The sequence below is a fragment of the Nomia melanderi genome, chromosome 5 (genome assembly GCF_051020985.1).
Source record: "Nomia melanderi isolate GNS246 chromosome 5, iyNomMela1, whole genome shotgun sequence".
Classification (NCBI taxonomy): domain Eukaryota; kingdom Metazoa; phylum Arthropoda; class Insecta; order Hymenoptera; family Halictidae; genus Nomia; species Nomia melanderi.
In genome coordinates, this window is record NC_135003.1 from 13,186,560 (window position 1) to 13,203,935 (window position 17,376).

Below are 17,376 nucleotides of genomic sequence, written 5' to 3' on the forward strand. Positions count from 1 at the left end.
TACCTTGTGTTGTTTCGTCGCTAAGAATCAATCTTCTTGTATATTTTGAATGTCGATATTTAAACGGTTGAGAAGGTTTAATTTTAATAGTAAATATTTCTATATAATGAATGGGCAAATAATTACTAAAAATATAATTCTTACTTTATTTGATTATATTACAATGTAAAGGTACTAACAGTGTTACGAGCTAATGAAGGAATTAGTGTGATAGTGTCTGCTTTGCAATTGCCCAACATCCTGTCAGTAGTGCCCTAAAACTTTCACTCCAAGATGCCAGTAAATATATCAAGAAGACGAAACACAGTATCTTTGTCAGTACGTCAACCCAGTACATGCTGTAATAAAAATAGAATAATCACGCATTTGCTAAAAATTGCTTTCAATTGAAAACATTAAAGCTGTTCATTATCAAATATTAATAAAATAGTAAATCTGACATTCTCAAGTGTCTCCGAGCTGCTGGCAACGTCTCTGGCTGTTCATTTAAAATGAAGATCCTTGCAGCCCGTATGCAACTCTCGAAGTATCCATCAATATCCAAGTCGTTTCCGTGTAACTGATATTTTTCGTACTCGACCGAATTAAACCGATCCCTCACTTTGTACATGTTTGAGTTGTCGAAGTCCCATTGATGGTTAGCATAATACTCGAAAACTTCAAATCCCTTTCGTATACGACGTTGCACACGGCACATGCTATGTACAATAATAGTATTTTTTTAATGTCATTGATACACGTACATTATAATTATTACTCACATTGGTTTGTAACCAGCAAGGAAAATAAGTGTATCTATTAAGTAAGCTGGTATCATGTGGAATAGTAAAAAGCATATGTTGTGCATAAGTCTTGATTTCTTCATACTGCCACCTGGGTACCAAACGACGCCATTTAAAGGTACTTTTTCTGTTATTTTTCGACCACGTGCGATAATTTCTGCCCATGATACCTGAAATTTATGTTATAATTCTTACAACTTCTGTTCGTATGGTTGTAGCATTTTAATTCTATATTTTATTAAGAAATAATCTACCTTGTATTCGTTACTGCTCGTTAGGTTGAAAACTCTTCTCTCGTCGTCGTGCAGATAAAAGTAATTCCATGATGCGGCCAAAATAGCGTTCACGGCAATATCAACAGGTAGGTAATCAGCGTATCCATTTTCATCGCAGTACATTGTCCGAATAACACCTTTCCCAGCTCCAATTAAAAGTCCTGTTGGCCCGTTGATATTGTCTGTCCATCCAGGTACTGGTTCTTTCCAAACAGGTATAACGACACTTGGCCTACGTTATTGAAAGAAAATACTCTTTAAGCGATATATACTTTAAAGTATCAGTATGTATTTCTATAAGAATTCATAATATGTTTACACCTCAATAGAATTACTGGAATGTGTGGCATGGCTTCTTCGATAAGTCCTTCAGATAAAGCCTTTGTGAAGGCATACGTATTAGGAATATCTCCCAGAATTTTATCAGTCATGGCTTCAACCACCTCATCATCCATCCACTCTATGCATTTGATAATTTTGTGAGGATCTGCTGGAGGAGGATATGATTTTTCTCTTAATATCTGGAACAAATTAAAAAGTTGACGGTATCTACTCATTTATCAATATTATATTAATCTATTAATATAGTAAATATATATAGTAATATGTTAAATAACATCTAGTATTATCTATTGACAAACTGATAGTAAAATATACTTCATTGAATTGTAATGAATCTTTCAATGCTAACGAAAATTATTTTACCTTCTCTTCTAGATGACAGTATGCAGTACTGATATGAGCAAACAGCTTCAAGTGTTTCATCTCTTTCGCCAGTTCTAACATTTGCTTTGTACCGCGAGTATTTAACAGAACCGCCTTTTTCAGCAGCTCGTCGAATCTAAAATAATCGGATAATTTCAAGCGACTGTGGTTTACCATACAAATTGTTGATCTATCTTATTTTGTGCCTCGGTACCTTACTGTAGCGGCGCCATGATATACAATGTCGATTTTTTCGCAAAGCATTTTTCTGTCCTCTGGAGAAAGTCCCATGCCTAACATCGACACATCTCCGTTCACAACTGTTACTGATTTACGTAGCTCCGCTAATCCTCTTTGTTGTTTAACTTTCTCAAAGAGCTGCAACAAGCAATTACCGACTAAAATTGATGACTAATATTTACTACTGCAAATCTGTTATTCTATTCTATTCAAAAGAATCATTTGAACGTGGCTAATATTTACTAACGCAAATTTGGTATATATCTTATTATACTAAAAAAATTATTTAAATAGTTTAAATAAGTTTCTTCTGATTTCATTTGACACAGTTGTAAAGTGACTTCCTTGTTTTCAACCACCCTGTATGCTGCATTAACTTAATTAGGCATACTCAGATGAAGATCGAAGTGATTCATACCATGACTATATTCTTCACTCAGGTGAATAAACATCTCATATGCAACTAGGAAGCTAAATGTCCTTCGATATTAAACGATATTTATCTGCCTGGTTAGATGATACTGCGTTTTATAATATCAATGTTTTCATTCGAATGTTTTTACGAAGCGTGTGCATACAGGCTGTATTGTTTCTAAGAATAATTAAAAGTATTTATAACGGTGTTGTCACAGTTTCTATACGTCCAATAGTAGCGCAATAATTGTTCCATTTAATAACATTTTATAATATTAACAACTTTCCAGGTTGATTGTTTATTCCTCAACACCAGGTTTACGCACCGATTTGGCGCACGTTAAATTTTATAAACATTTGTTGGCCAACGTTCGTCTCGGTTTTGATTGATGCAATTACGCGAATATGTATCCTAATTGTCTATTTCTAAGTTCCCAATTTTCAAGATCTAAGCGAACGAACATCAATTTTCCTAAGAACGACAGACTAAACGTCCGCACACCTAGTGTTAATTTTATAAATTCTCTATTGCGAATGATTTCATGTTACAGAGGAAACGGACCAAAGGTCTGTTAAATTGTCATAAACCTCACGCATGTGAACTGACGTTGACTTTCATGTGATGCAATTCGACCTCCTCTCGAGGAGAGATTTGCACTCTGCATTAGGAGTTTCGTCATTACTCGCAGTTCCTATAAAATTCCGTTTTAGTTTCTAATATTGCGCACAGATTATTCGGTACCACTCGGCTAACTCCAAATACGAATGCTGAAACATTCAAAGAATGTCTCTGAATGAAACATTCTCAGTTCGCATTATTGTACGTTCGGCAGGTCTCGAGACTTAACGTATCTTCGAAATTATTTTCGACTGATTTATTGCTGTCTTTATTAAATAAAGCACAGAGAAAAAGTAAGAAAATAATAATTCTATTACTATTTCAATATCACTGAATTCAAAATTATAGAAAGTCCAGTACAACAGCTTGACCAACTGCATTATCTGCCTTCAATTCGTTTTACTCAATTGCTACTTTAGACGTAGTGTCCATGAAACATTTTTGGGCAACGGACAAGCGTCAGGTTTCATGAAAATTTAGTGAATTTACAAAAACAGGTTTAATCGAAAGAATGCGACGTTAATGTAGTTTAGACGGATTGAACAGGTATGGGGCTGTCTTGGCCGAATGCAAAAGTATTTGTAGGTCGCACGAAAACCATGATACAGTCTCGTTGCCACTGGCTCAATAACTATGACATAACACACTGCCACGCACGAAATGACTTTCACTGAGTAGTACTAAACAAATACCAGTCTTAATAATAACGATAGTAACGTAGTTCGCCATCTTTCTTAGAGAGCAGGCCTTGACTTCGTTTCATGCTTTTTTGTTCCCTAACGTGATTATGGAGTACCATGGTGTTAGATAAACACTTTCGACGTAGAGCCTGTAATGCAATTATCTAGCGAATGTCTCCGAATATGTAGCGGCGAAGGATTTGCATTAACCGGTGCAGATTGAACGGTGAGATTGATCTCGTAGAGAAAAATGATTCGTCGATGAATTTTGGTGGTACTACGGTGTTCCAGGAAAATAATATTCTGTAGAGGTGATAGAGTAATTTTCTTAGTCATACCATATTTTATCATAATCAGGGGGTGTTTATGCAAATAAACATTTCAATTAGTTTGTAGATACTGGAACCAAGGAAGTAACGAGTTTATAAAATTCTAAGTTAAATCAAGTCAAGTCAAGGAATTAATGAAAAACCTAGTTGTTATTCATATTTTCTACATTCAATTTACAATAAATCGATATTACATAAACGTTAGGAACGTATATTCGATTATGTAGTGATATTATTAATAATACACGTCACAAAATAAAAACTGTGTTACGTTAGTACCAATAGATCAAATTGACGTAATCTAATCTTTCCTTCACATCAATATGGTGTCGACACAGAATATCATTCCACTTTCATAAAACAAGTATGAAATCAACTTTATGATAGATTACATATTTATACATATGTCTTTAGTGGTGTTTGCAATTGTAACTTCGAGAAAGTGATTTCCCTCGTAAGCAATTAGTCCTCGAAGTCTACCAATCAACTGTATTTTTATATACATAGATTTACGATTACACCAGGTGGTTCACGAAATAATGACTCATCAACCATTGTTGGCCAATTCTATGTTTACATAATTACGCTTTCTCTGAATATATCCCGTTAAGTACTTCTGTGTTACAAAGTTTTCCTCAGTCATCGTGTCTTCCACGAAATTTTACGAGTGCTTCTCGAAATAAACTCGTAACTGAGTATACACTTCAGTTAAGAAATTTCAGAGGAGTTTGCGCAAATCTAATTTTCGTTCCTATTCTTCTGGAACTGTTATATAATACTATAAAAAAATGTGTCGAAATTCGGCACGTTACAAACGCAACTGGGACACAAATGTTTGAATCAAATACAAATTCAATATGATCCTTAAGGAACAATTTTCAGAAGTGTAATTATTTATAAACTGAATTTCGTCTCGAATAATTTTCGCCAATGGTTCGTTTAAAAAATATATATTCTGTATTTTTCTTGCACACCGTCATGCGATGCAAACGAATGCAACATCTGCGTGACCTTTGATCTATGATATTCAGATAAGACTAACATCAATGGAATAATTACTCAACGCTATAGTTAGCATTATTTATACCTTTATGATAATAGGTCTATAGTAGATTTAAGATTTGTTAAGATTCGATGATCTCGTTTGAATCAGAATTGAAAAAGTTGAACCGAAGAGTTTGAACGTAGAATCACAATTTTACACTACCAAATCGGCGAGAAGATGTAGTAATATTTAGACATTCAACGATTATTAATATAAAGTATTGCGAATAAATCGACTATATAATATACAACAACTTTAAGAAATAAATCACTGAGAAACATAGTTACCGGAGAGTTGAAAATGTCATCCATACGATTTTTCGGGTCCTTCCCTTTCTTCGGTCGTATGAGCATGTAAATTTGCCGTACCTCGGGTAGACATCTGAGAAACTTTTCAACCAGCACTTTTCCCAAGAAGCCGGTGCCGCCAGTCACTAAAATATTTTGATCCTTGAAAGCGAGCGCGATCCTGTCGTGGATCTGCTCCTCCATTTTGGTTTCCGACACCATCTCCTGAAATTTCACGATTCATTTTAACTCGATCCGTGTCTCAACTAACGAGGTTCAATCATGTCCCGTCGATATTTCGAGTACGGAAGAATTCATTGCGGATTAGTTGCATCAGTGATACGAGTTTTGTCAATGAAAATATCGCCGACATTACGGTTATGTACAGTACGGAAGAAATATTGCAGTAAGCGTGCAATGAAACAGACACGACAACCTTCTTCGTTTTTACTTGTCCATGATTAATGATGAAATTGCCGACAACCTTCGCAAGAAACAAGAGAAAAAGATCAATCTTGCGTTTTGCGTACTGCACACCAATAAGAAACGTTATTATCGTGGAACGACGTGTGCATGCAGAGTGTCTCTTCCCTGTGAACTGCAGTGAATCCTACGTGTTCTGCATTTCGAAATGAGAGTGATAGGTGTAACACGTACAGTGACACTGAGTTTTCGAATAGAAAGTGAAAGACCGAATTCTATGATGAATCGGTTCGTTGCTATCGGTTAATCGAAGAGAATGTTATTTTTAGGAATTCCATCGGTTCCAAAACTGGAAAAGGAAATACACGTGCATTTATGTGTCTGCATCGTGAATTTATATAATACGGATATCGATCGCAAAGCATTTAACGAAATATATTTACGCAATACCTAAATGTCATTCGCGAGTAGTTTTAACGTGAGCGATGACTCGCTTTTTCGATGAGTTCGATACAAACGCAGGAATATTAATATATTTCAGGATCACGTAAAAGTGTATAATTTTTACTATAAATAAATACAGTTTTAAGGATCATGCAACACCGATTTCTGTACAGTATCCAACGAATTTATGTAAATTAATGCAAATCGTCTTATGTAACACTTTAACTACCGTGTTACCTGGATTTGGCTGACACAATCTCTTCCATAAATTTGAATATTCATTTTCGCGATGACGTATCGAGCGAACCAAATTTTCGGACGTTTGAGATACAAGGAGGATCTATTTTGAATTTCTGCTTCGTTATGAAAACTGTTTCGAGTGTATGGAAGTTACGAGTGTTTGTTTAGTGATCTGTTGACACTAGCAAGTATTTACTATGTACTCCTCAAAACGAGCAGTTTTCCTGTTTCGCAATTATTGGTGTCTCGAAAGCGTTAAATATCCGGAACGATTTTGAAACTGAAGAAACCGGAATAAATCTATCGCCACAATTATTATAACTGTCAGTATTAACACTAGAACTACCGAGCATTTGTCGCGATTGATACGCAATCCCTATAAAAATTGTGACGATAGATTATCGTCGATTTCTGCAGACATTCGTTACAGTTTTCAAGTGAAACCATTTCCAGAATTATCTCGAGCATTCAATGCTGTCGAGATATCGATAATTACTAAACAAAGAAAGTAAAACCAGTCGTTCCGTCTGGTGCGGCAGTTCTAGTGTTAAACAATTGTCATTTCAGGCATTTACTTACACCTCCACTATGTAGTTAAGTGCAAACCGCGGGAACCGCGAATTGCGGTTCAACCATTGAGAATGTAAGTTTTCATTCTGGTAAACTGGTTGCAATAAGAAAACAATGTTATCGACTACTGATTGTTTATTATGAACTTAATACTGCTTTCGCTTTTTTGTGGGCTAAGCAAAAAGGTGCAATCTGTAGATGAAGGACAACCACTTAGGTTTTCCATGAGGATGAACTCGTAAACCTCGTGTGAATCATTCAAGGAAAAACAATATTGTTATTTTCCTCTTTTAAAAATATTTTCTTCGCATCGCAGGAAAATGTTTCGCTAAACAGAAACAACGTAAATAATAATATTTATTCCTTCATAACAAAGATAAGTGGTATAAGAAGCTACGCTATTATCTAGTTAATTATGTTACTAAATATTTTTATTCGACAGCAGTTTTTTATTTTTAAGGACGCTGAGTTCCTTCCTGAAATTTCTTGTTTTCTTATTGTTTAATATATAAATATTTCTATATAAAAATTCTTATTATTTTTATGGAACGTTGGAAGTTTGAAAAATTGCTACACTTTGAAAGATTATAATAAGTAAATCTTATTGGCAATGATCAACAAAATAAATGTAAAACGAATTCCACCGTTGTAAATTACTGTAATTTAATTTCCCTAAAAATGAATACAAGTTTGAAAATAAAACAACATTCAAAGTAAATCGAGTGCAATTCTTTGTCGATCTTGCAACTTTAACGCCGCATCAGCGAACGTGGGAAGGGGTTAGAGCGAAAATGACGAAGTTGTAACAACGATCAAGAACGATTACCGATGAAAAGAAATAAAGGAATTTATCTTCATTGACGGTTGCATAGAAAAATCTATGAATCGCTCATGAAATGATTTTAGTGTTGGAAAACTTGATGGATTATATCAACCCTTTGCACCCGAAAGTCTTTCACTGGAAATATAAATATAGTCGACATTGTTTGAAACTGACTGAACGATAATTCACAGATAAATTAAGCAACTATTTTACATAAATACTTCACATAGCAATGCAAAGTTTCATTTAAAATATTAAATATTCAACATCATAGTTTGGCTGTATCAAATAAAGTGGTGAATCGCCTTTCGAGTGGAAAGGGTTAACCTTCTTGGTACCCATGAGCCGATATTTCGGCTTTACTCACTACACAGATTTTATGATAAAATAAAACAGCGAAGATTCATCTTTATTTTAAAGAAAGTTAATCAAATTGAGATAACTAACTCAAAATGACTGGTTTCGGTATTTTTGTTTCGCAATTATTGGTACCTTCAAAGCATTGATTCGAAATGATTTTGGAAATAGTTTCACTCGAGTACCATAATGAGTGTCTGAAGAAACCGATAATAATCTATTGTTACAATTTTTATAGGGATTGCATATCAATCGCATTAAACGCTCGGTAGTTCCAGTGTTGATAAATGTCCTCAAAATCGTTTCTGGCGACACCATGGAAAATTGTAGGGTGCTAAGAGGGTCAATTAAGTGATCAGTTAGATTTTAAACTTTTTAAACTTGAGCCATAATACCGGAGCGTTAAAACTGATTCAGGTTAATAAGTTAATGAGTCGTTTAGTTGCGACACCGAACGCGCCGCCCAAAGAAATAGGTACGGCTGTCTGCTCTTTTTTACTGAAATGAAATCTGCTTACGGGAATAAGTACCTGTGGTCAGGCAAATATTTCGTGCGTGTCGCAACCGTTTTTACGTCGATTCGAGGACGTAGCTACGAGTTGACAAAGAAACTAGAACGACGAAAGTATAACCCGTCAAATTGAAAAAGACCTTTGGCAACGAGAATGCTCGGCAAACAGGTTTTATTGCTCTGCCTCACTTCTTTCGTATTCTACGTCTGTGCAGATTTAATCGCGATGTCGGTGTGTATGCTGATTATTGTGTATCTCGCGCTATACACGTGTGATAATTAAGTTTGATGTTTGATCTGATATTTGAATTTTACATTTGGCTCGATGTTTGATTTTGACATTCAATTTGATATTTAATTTGACATTTAATTCAATATTTAGTTTATACGTTTATAGTTAAAATGAAAAATTCCGTACTCTATACTATATCTATAATAATTTGTTTATTTGGTAATTTGATAATTAAACTTGATGTTTGATTTGATGTTTGATTTTGACATTCAATTTGATATTTAATTCGATATTTAATCTGACATTTAATTCGATATTTCATTTGATATTTAATTCAATATTTAGTTTACACAATATTTAACGTCCAATAGTATTCGGTAACCAAAATGAAAAATTCCGTACTCTACTATACCATATCTATAATTGTTTAGCATTTGATACAAAACATTCCACGATTAACACTAGGTTTGACGTTCATCATTTATTCTACTGTAAAGTCGATGTTCGTTCGTTTGAACCGTGGAAATTAGAAATTTTAAAATAGAAAATTAAGATATATATTCCTGCAACGATTTGCGTCTTACAACATTTTTCCTCGAAGAACCTCAGCCAGGAGAAATGCATGTTCCGGCACAATTATATGAATCACCCTGTATAATGCAATTCGAACAAGGTAACCCGCGCGATTTCAAAATCCGCGCGATACGAGTGTAACACGTGGAACCACTCCATCGGCTGTCATAAAGTTCTTATTACTATTATATACAATTATTTCTTCACCGAGAAAGTTTCGTATGCAAATAGTTTGTTCAACATTTTACGGAACACACCGTACACCGCGATTGGTGACTGTAAACCCGAATCGCCTTTTCATTAATCGGCACGCAATATCTGCTTTTAAATGAGTATCGAGTCGACATTCGATCGAGTTAGAAACGTGCTATTAATTTCGAAAGTGTACCAAGCCGTATATTGTTAGTTTCGAGATATTCAAAGGTTCGCGTTTAAATAGATTAAAGAATATCGGTATATCATGTAAGAAGATATTTCGGAAAATATTTAGTCCTGACAAATAAGAATTTATTACGACTCTGCAATGTTCTAATTTGTAAAAATTCAACTTTACTTTGCAATCTACATTCGTTTCACATTCGAAACTGTCAGCCGTCGATCATCTCGGTCCACTGTATTCCAATTATTCTTAGTTTCAAGGTAACTAAAGGTTAAATAGGTTAGACAGTACTCTCCTACTATATAACAAACCATTTCAGAAAATATCGTTACGACTGCGATGTTCTATACAACTCATAAACACATACGAAGCTCGACTATTTTCAAAATGAAACGCACGAATATCCTTTTACTCGGCAATCAACATTCATTTCACATTCGAAACCGTTGTCAGTTGTCAAGCTTCTCGGTCCATTCCACTGGAATTCAATTATCTCGCGAAATCCGGGAACGATTCGTAGCCGGTCTCGGAAAACTTACGTGAAAATGCGACCGGGCCGGCTGACTTTTGCCAAAGGAACCACGTTGTCACCGACGAGCCTGTTCATACGACGTACTCCGCGGAAAGTAAAAAACTAGAACACGTGAACGGTATTTAAGGACGCACTGGATCAAAAGGATACGCCGCTGAATCCGTGGCTAATCAGAGGTTCGCGACGAAAAACCGGTTGAATGGAGGAACGGGCAACGTTCACTGCGACGTAAATATTGACGAAATGTAACGCAGGTCTGCTTCACTTCGTGTTTTATCCGAGTCCGCGTATCACTATGTACGATCACGGTGCGAAACGAAAGCGCGACTGTTTGATATACAATGACCGGCGAGTGACGATGCTCGTTCCTTACTCCGCGAGTCCGGTGCAGACTGAGAAAGCATTATGGCCCAATATTTTCCTGGACGCCTCATCGTCGCCCAATGCAGGCTATAGTAATCGTTTCTTCTAGCCCAACTTTCCCCCACCTGGTTCTCCGTGAGTATCCTACCTCTTCGAGCAAATGAAGCAAGTGCTGTGTGGATAAATTGATGTATGTATGTATTGTAAGGTGTATTCGGATGGTGATGCTGGCGTTATTCCTTTGCCGTTTTGCATTTGGGGTGAGAGCTGGGGTAGGGTAGGGTGAGATGGCTAGACTTCGTTGAAGTTTACTGTGTTTTCTGCATTTTCTATTTTTGCCATATTTGTTGTATTTGTTGTATTTGCTATATTTGCTATATTTGCTATATTTTCTATATATTTTATTTTTTATATTTTTTATATTTTATATATTTTCTATATTGTTTCTATATTTATTATATTTGCTATATTTTCTATCTTTCCTATACTTTATATATTTTCTATACTTTCTACACTTTCTATATTTTATATATTGTCTGTATTTTATATATTTGCTATATTTTCTATATTTCCTATATTTTCTGCACTTTCTATATTTTCTATATTTAATATATTGTCTATATTTTATTATGATCAGATAGTAAGATTATCAGTTTTTTTTAACGTCGCACGTTTACTAGACGTTTATTACGCAATTTGTTAAAGGGGATATTCTTTTAATAGTGTCTTCTGCGTCATTGTATCTTCTACTGAAAATTAAATAAAAAATATTGTGTTAATTGTTCGTAGAAATTAACCTAAATGATCGCTCGCAGTTGCCTTGATCATTAATATCCATCAAAGAAATATTCATTTCTACTTAAAAAAATTGTTTGTTATGTATTCACAGATGCATTGTATGCATCTAGTTTACTTCCCGATGGAAATGAAGCAAAAAGTCTGCAGAGAATATTCGCAGAAGATATAAATTTTATTCAAGCAGTGTCGTTGATGTTATTTATTCCTGCTTCGTATTTACTATTCGCTTAAGTTCAATATTTTCTCTTCATTCAATCTTTTCCATTCTCAGTCACGCTAGGAAATGAAGTACAACGCTTTCGTTAAACTGCTCCAAAAAATGAGCAAAACCGCGATTTCCATGTTATTCTCAAGCTATTGATAATATAATTATACAATCTATACTGTTATACAACAATAAAATCTCTGTGAACTGTGACAGACAGGTCAACACCAGAGCACCAATGATGCACCGCGCGAAAGACAAAAAACAAGGACTTAACTTGCTCGATGCTAATGAATTCTAATTGTTATTAATTTAGAAACGACGGTGAAACTGCAGTTTTCACGTTATCGTCTTAAACATCCTCTATAAATATGCAAATGTCACGCTGCTGCCAAATACTTATTCATTAATTTTTTCTAACCAAACTTTTTGTCGTCTATTGTCTGTAACTGCGGTCGAAAGAGAACAGGTTAATATTATTCATTGGGAACAGGAATATTTTCTATATGGCAGCACATTAGAAAAAGTAAAAGATTTTGAATAATACCAGCATCTTTATAGAATTTTTTGGGACAAGAAACATTTTGTGTATAGCAACGTTAGAAAAATTTATTAAAAACTTCGAATAATTCCAGCACCTTTATAGGCAGGCTCTTAAAAAGAAATGTATGACGAAACAAAACAAGCAGAGACTGTTGATTCACAGGAGTTCATCGTCAGCCCACTGAAAAGTCTAGAAAAACTCTTACCGCCTAATTGCCAAGGATAAGTTGACCCTTTACAGAGTTGCACAAGTTCTGTTGTCCAACTCCATCGCTTGCCCCGACGGGTCAGCCAGTTTTACATTAGCGATACAAGTGACTATATTTTTGGCGACCGTTATGAAACTACCACGAAGCCATTTTTACTTGCTCAGTCTCCAGCGACTGGTTTTCAGAGTATGTTCATGCATTTTCCATGTTCTGGACTTTCAAATTTGGATTGCTGTTGCTTGTGCAACGTTGTTTTGTGAAAGTGAATATAACTTACAGTACTAAAAATATACGGATACTTGGAAAATGTATTAATTGACACATTGCGTACCGGCTAGTTATCAGAAAATTAAATTGTCCGGATTTTCAGTGAGATCCACTTATATCACTATCTATAAAAAAAACTTAGGTATCATATTGTTATGTAATATATTTTAAATGGACAATTAGTTCTAATCAAATTTAATATTTCCTTAAATGCTGTGGTAATTATCAAAGTTATATAGTTAAGCCTCAATTCACGTCTCCAAGGATAATCATCATTCACGATGCAGCTCCAAGTGCCGTACATAATATGCTAATTTTAACATTACGATCAACATTTCAACGATTATTCTTCAAGCATTTGTCCGACTGATTAATTCGAGTTTTGGAAGACTGATTAAATCTTGGTATTCGCTTGAAATTTAATATGTAAAGCGCGAAGCTATTTCGCTGAGTCAGAAAAAGGCCCGGCGCTGTTTCACATGGAGGGGCCGTTTCGAAATGATCCAGGAAGCAGAGCAGCACCGACGACCGGAAAGAATCTCATTCATACTAAATGTAAATTCTCTATAAATAGCAGAAAAGTCTCCACTATGTATGCCTTCGAGACTGATTAAAAATCGAAAGCAGAGCCGGCCTCGTAAGTCACGATTTCGTGACAACGAAGAATCCTAATTCACTGAAGACAGTTGTGAAAGAAATACTTCATGAATATTGCTATGATAAGTCCCTCTCGAAACCAGATGACTTTAAAATCACCTCAAAGAGAGCTGACTGTTGTTAAACACGATAAAATATCGAATAGTCAATTATGTAACGGAACGATGCCAAAATGACGCCATTTTAAGTAACCTAAGCTAACAGAGGTTTAGTGTTTGCACTATCATTATATTCCCAGGCGAGTCCAAACTTGGGAGACATTTTTTATTTCTCTTTTAAGTTCCTTTAAAACGTATTCTTCCGACATTTCTTTAGAAAGATTTTTGTTAAAACTTTAACGTACTTGTCATCGATGATAAACACTTGTGCAAAGTAAATAGTGTTTTGATCGAAATTATATTCTCTAATTAATTAGGCTTCGAGGTTTTTATAGTCCAGCCTTGGGCAGGCGTAATTATTGGAAACTAATGGTCGTCGATTGTCGAGGCAGTAAACAAATTCCCACCAATAAAAATTTCAGTTTCAGGAAGGTGACGCACACGTGAGATACCGTGAAAGAATCGGATGACGTCGCTTGTTAGCGTAAAAACGAGTGGAATTGTCCTTTGTAAATGTTTCGTTCTTATCTGGGTATAATCAAGACTCAAGGGAACCTGACCTCTACCCCGTGATGTAATTTCTACCTTCTTATCTGGTTTGTCCAGGAAATATTAGATGTACTTGATTCCATCTTCGCTCAGGGAAAAGAATGGAGGTCAGGGATAAGTCCACTATTTACTCAGCAATACGAATCAATTAAATATATTATTGAATTTAATTAATACACTTGAAAAAGGTTTAATTTGTTTTCTGCTCACTCTTCTATAAAAGTGTTATTAATATTCAGTCATTCTTTCACAAATGTCACATCAAAATACTTTATATACTTCCTTAAAAAGAATACGAATGATCGACAAGATTAAATCTTTGCAAACGAGCGTCGACATTTCGGCGAGATCAAATTTCCATATTTGGAACAGTAACTCGAAAACAAACGATTCAATTACTCAAACAGCAAGAGATCAGTGTATAATTTCTTTTCCTTTCATTACTTAAGCAAACGATATGTAATTCAATTTCATCTGTTGAAAGTTTCGTATATTTCTAAGAATCTTTGTCCGCAAAGGGTTAAACGCGACAGAGGTCAACAATTAATATCCGTTTTCAACCATGTTGACATTCTAAGTTTAAATAGTTATTCCGTTTCCGATTTTTTGTAGCCTCAGATGGCGAACGGGCGAGCGAGAGCTATAATAATGAAACATAAAGCGAGAAAGTGAGAGTGAAAACCTGCTAGTGATAGGCGAAAGAGTACGAAACGCGCGTGTTCGTTAACGAGAAAACGGGGAACCGGGCGGTTGCCACATCCTAGGATGCCTGTGCTCTTTACACGGGCAGCCTTCGGCCACGCGTTCCCCGCTATTTGATTTCGGACAACGCTGTTTAGTACATTTCTCTTTTAAAGAAATCCAAACAACCGAATCGCGTGTATGAACTTTCATGTAATTCACACAGGCGCTACTCGCGCGAGTAATCAGGACATTAGCGGCGGAACCACGGTTTTCGCGGAGACTCGCGAATTCGTTCTGCGCAAACATGGCGGATCGTTGAACGCGGAGAATGGAGAGGTATAAACTGTTCCCGTAATCCTCTAACGCGTTCAGTTTGCAATGCAATTCATTTGCGGGCGAGAATGTTTTTGCGAGCATGAAAGGAAAGCGATCGATTTGTAATTTGTGTAATAAACTTCAGGCGTCGTGGAAAATTCAACGTTTGAAATACGATTTGACCGAGGTTCTTATTGTTGCTGCGTCAGAAGAAATGTATAGGGTGTTTCATATTTTAGTATTCAGTTTGATCGTAGTTCTGTTGCATTTGTTTGCAAGATTTTAATATTTTACATGTTTACCGTCGGTATGTCTGTTACAGGTGGCTTCAGTGCGTACTGCGCCATCACGTGTAGACGAGTTAAAAGTTTTACCGTGGTCTAGTTTACCGATGCGCACAGTTTGGTAGATGTTTTGTAATTAAAGATTAACTTATTCATTCGTTGAGCTGGTTATTTCCTGTATATTAAATAAAAAGCTTTTAGATCTTTAAGATCAATTCGAATTCGTGTAAACAGTTGTTCATAATTTTGTTTTTTAAAGGAATTGCTTCTTGAGATTGATTCTGCGTGTTATTTATTGACGATCTAACGATTTAGACGTAACTGGAACTATTAGAAACTATAGTATTCATAAATCAATCACATCATTTTTTTCGAATGGAATAATTCTTTGCGTTTTGCATTTCATTAATTGCAATGTTCTGCCAATGTGTACTGGTTAACATATAACTGATTGTTTTCAGATTAAACATGTGACATTTTCGCAGATGGTCACTTAAATCGTATTTTCATCTAAATACAGTATATTCTAAAAGAAATAAATATTAAATAATACAAATTAACCGAAAAAGTTAAAACTTTTCTTATGAGATAAAAAATTAGTTTATCCTAAATATTATCTACGTGACGAGTACATCTCTGATGTCGCTACAATATCAGATTCTTGTTAATAGTCACAAAAGTTATTTACATTTGTTACAATAAATAAACATCCACATCGTTTAATGTCTGGGTACACGAAGGATAATAAAGTAATATTTATATTGAGTAATAAAAGTCTCTAACGGCTACTGTTAGTAACAGTCTTATTTTATAGGAGTGTTAATTTGGGTACATAGTTGGTTCATAAGTTACTAATGACAAAATGTTATTCATGCCTCAGGACACACATCGTTTCACCTGTTTGCACGTTGACACGAGAATTAAGACTACACTGAAATTTCGCGGAAGCGATTAGACGAACGCGAACGCACGAGAAAGCCCAGGATTTCGAAATTCCCGAATGCCAGTACACGACACGATGTCAGACAGATTTCTGCACTTTAGTGCTATTTAAATTCCTTCGAATGTGATTCATGTGACAGGTCACCATCCCGTATCGTTATTATTTCCCTGTTAGTCCAAAATTAAAGCTGGAAATCCATAAATCGAGATCTCGGGACTCGTTCGCAGCAACCTCCGCGTTGAAACTAAAAAGACTCGGAAACTAAAGTTTGCCGAGTGGTCATTCTTCAGTTTCGTTTATCTCCTTTTTAATCGGAGACTTCTCTGATTTCTCTCATTCTAGAATCAAGGACTTCTTTCTTGATTCACTCCTTTTCCTCTCTTAGCACGACAGTCCTTCGGCATATAGCTTCAGATAGACATAAATCTCTTTTAAGTTAGCCTTAGGCTCAACGAAGAAAATACCGATCATCCGTTATGGGAAATTTCTTTTTTCATTTCAGTATAGTATATAATCTTTCTAATGCAACAAATAATTCTTGCTGTTCTGTGCATACTATGTAATGCATATTGTGGTACGAATGTGCTTCCGAAAATCTGCGCTTTGTGTATCTTTATTCAATATATTTGTTCACAATATTCGCTAAATTATTACGTTGAAATATTTTTGTCGATCAGCTTCTAACTATTTACAAAAGGAATATTATGGATATTAACAGAAGAATTTAGAAATGTCGAACAATAAGCTAAACAGTAGCCAAAATATAAAAAAATATTTCAAAAAATAATATAAAAAGGTTGAAAGGTAGCTAATAACAAATAGAAATTGACTTTACCTATAAATAGAAATTGACTTTACCGACACGTTGGCTACTGTTTTCGACTGGTAGCGACATCCATGGCGAAACGCTCAAACGGGAAGACAGATATTACTCTTGATTAATTAATGTAGATAAAGTCAATTTCTGTTTGTTGTTAGAAATTGTTTTTTGTAAGTAGTGA

At 35.2% G+C, this 17,376-nt stretch overlaps 1 protein-coding gene across 2 annotated transcripts; it reads right to left on the bottom strand.

Annotated features, from left to right (window-relative positions):
- Positions 1 to 3: 3 nt before the first annotated feature.
- LOC116424088 (putative fatty acyl-CoA reductase CG5065) lies at positions 4 to 10,880 on the bottom strand. 2 transcript variants are annotated; one of them, XM_076368017.1, is made up of 10 exons: positions 10,468 to 10,880; positions 5,377 to 5,601; positions 1,977 to 2,140; positions 1,763 to 1,898; positions 1,379 to 1,578; positions 1,037 to 1,289; positions 762 to 952; positions 441 to 698; positions 180 to 338; positions 4 to 99 (listed from the first exon to the last, which is right to left on the bottom strand). In XM_076368017.1, exons 2-9 carry the CDS (start codon positions 5,596 to 5,598, stop codon positions 203 to 205), a joined length of 1,560 nt encoding a protein of 519 aa, XP_076224132.1. In that variant the 5' UTR covers positions 5,599 to 5,601; positions 10,468 to 10,880; the 3' UTR covers positions 4 to 99; positions 180 to 202. The 2 variants fall into 2 exon arrangements, with proteins under 2 accessions (XP_076224132.1, XP_031825904.1); XM_031970044.2 differs by lacking the exon at positions 4 to 99 and having other exon boundaries at positions 123 to 338.
- Positions 10,881 to 17,376: the final 6,496 nt, after the last annotated feature.

Excerpts from the sequence above, each read along its gene's own strand:
- LOC116424088 (XM_076368017.1), bottom strand. The coding sequence starts at position 5,598 with ATGGTGTCGGAAACCAAAATGGAGGAGCAGATCCACGACAGGATCGCG. Across the intron at positions 1,290-1,378 it reads ATTCCAGTAATTCTATTGAG|GCCAAGTGTCGTTATACCTG; the intron begins GTGTAAACATAT and ends TCAATAACGTAG. Across the intron at positions 953-1,036 it reads CGAGCAGTAACGAATACAAG|GTATCATGGGCAGAAATTAT; the intron begins GTAGATTATTTC and ends CATAAATTTCAG.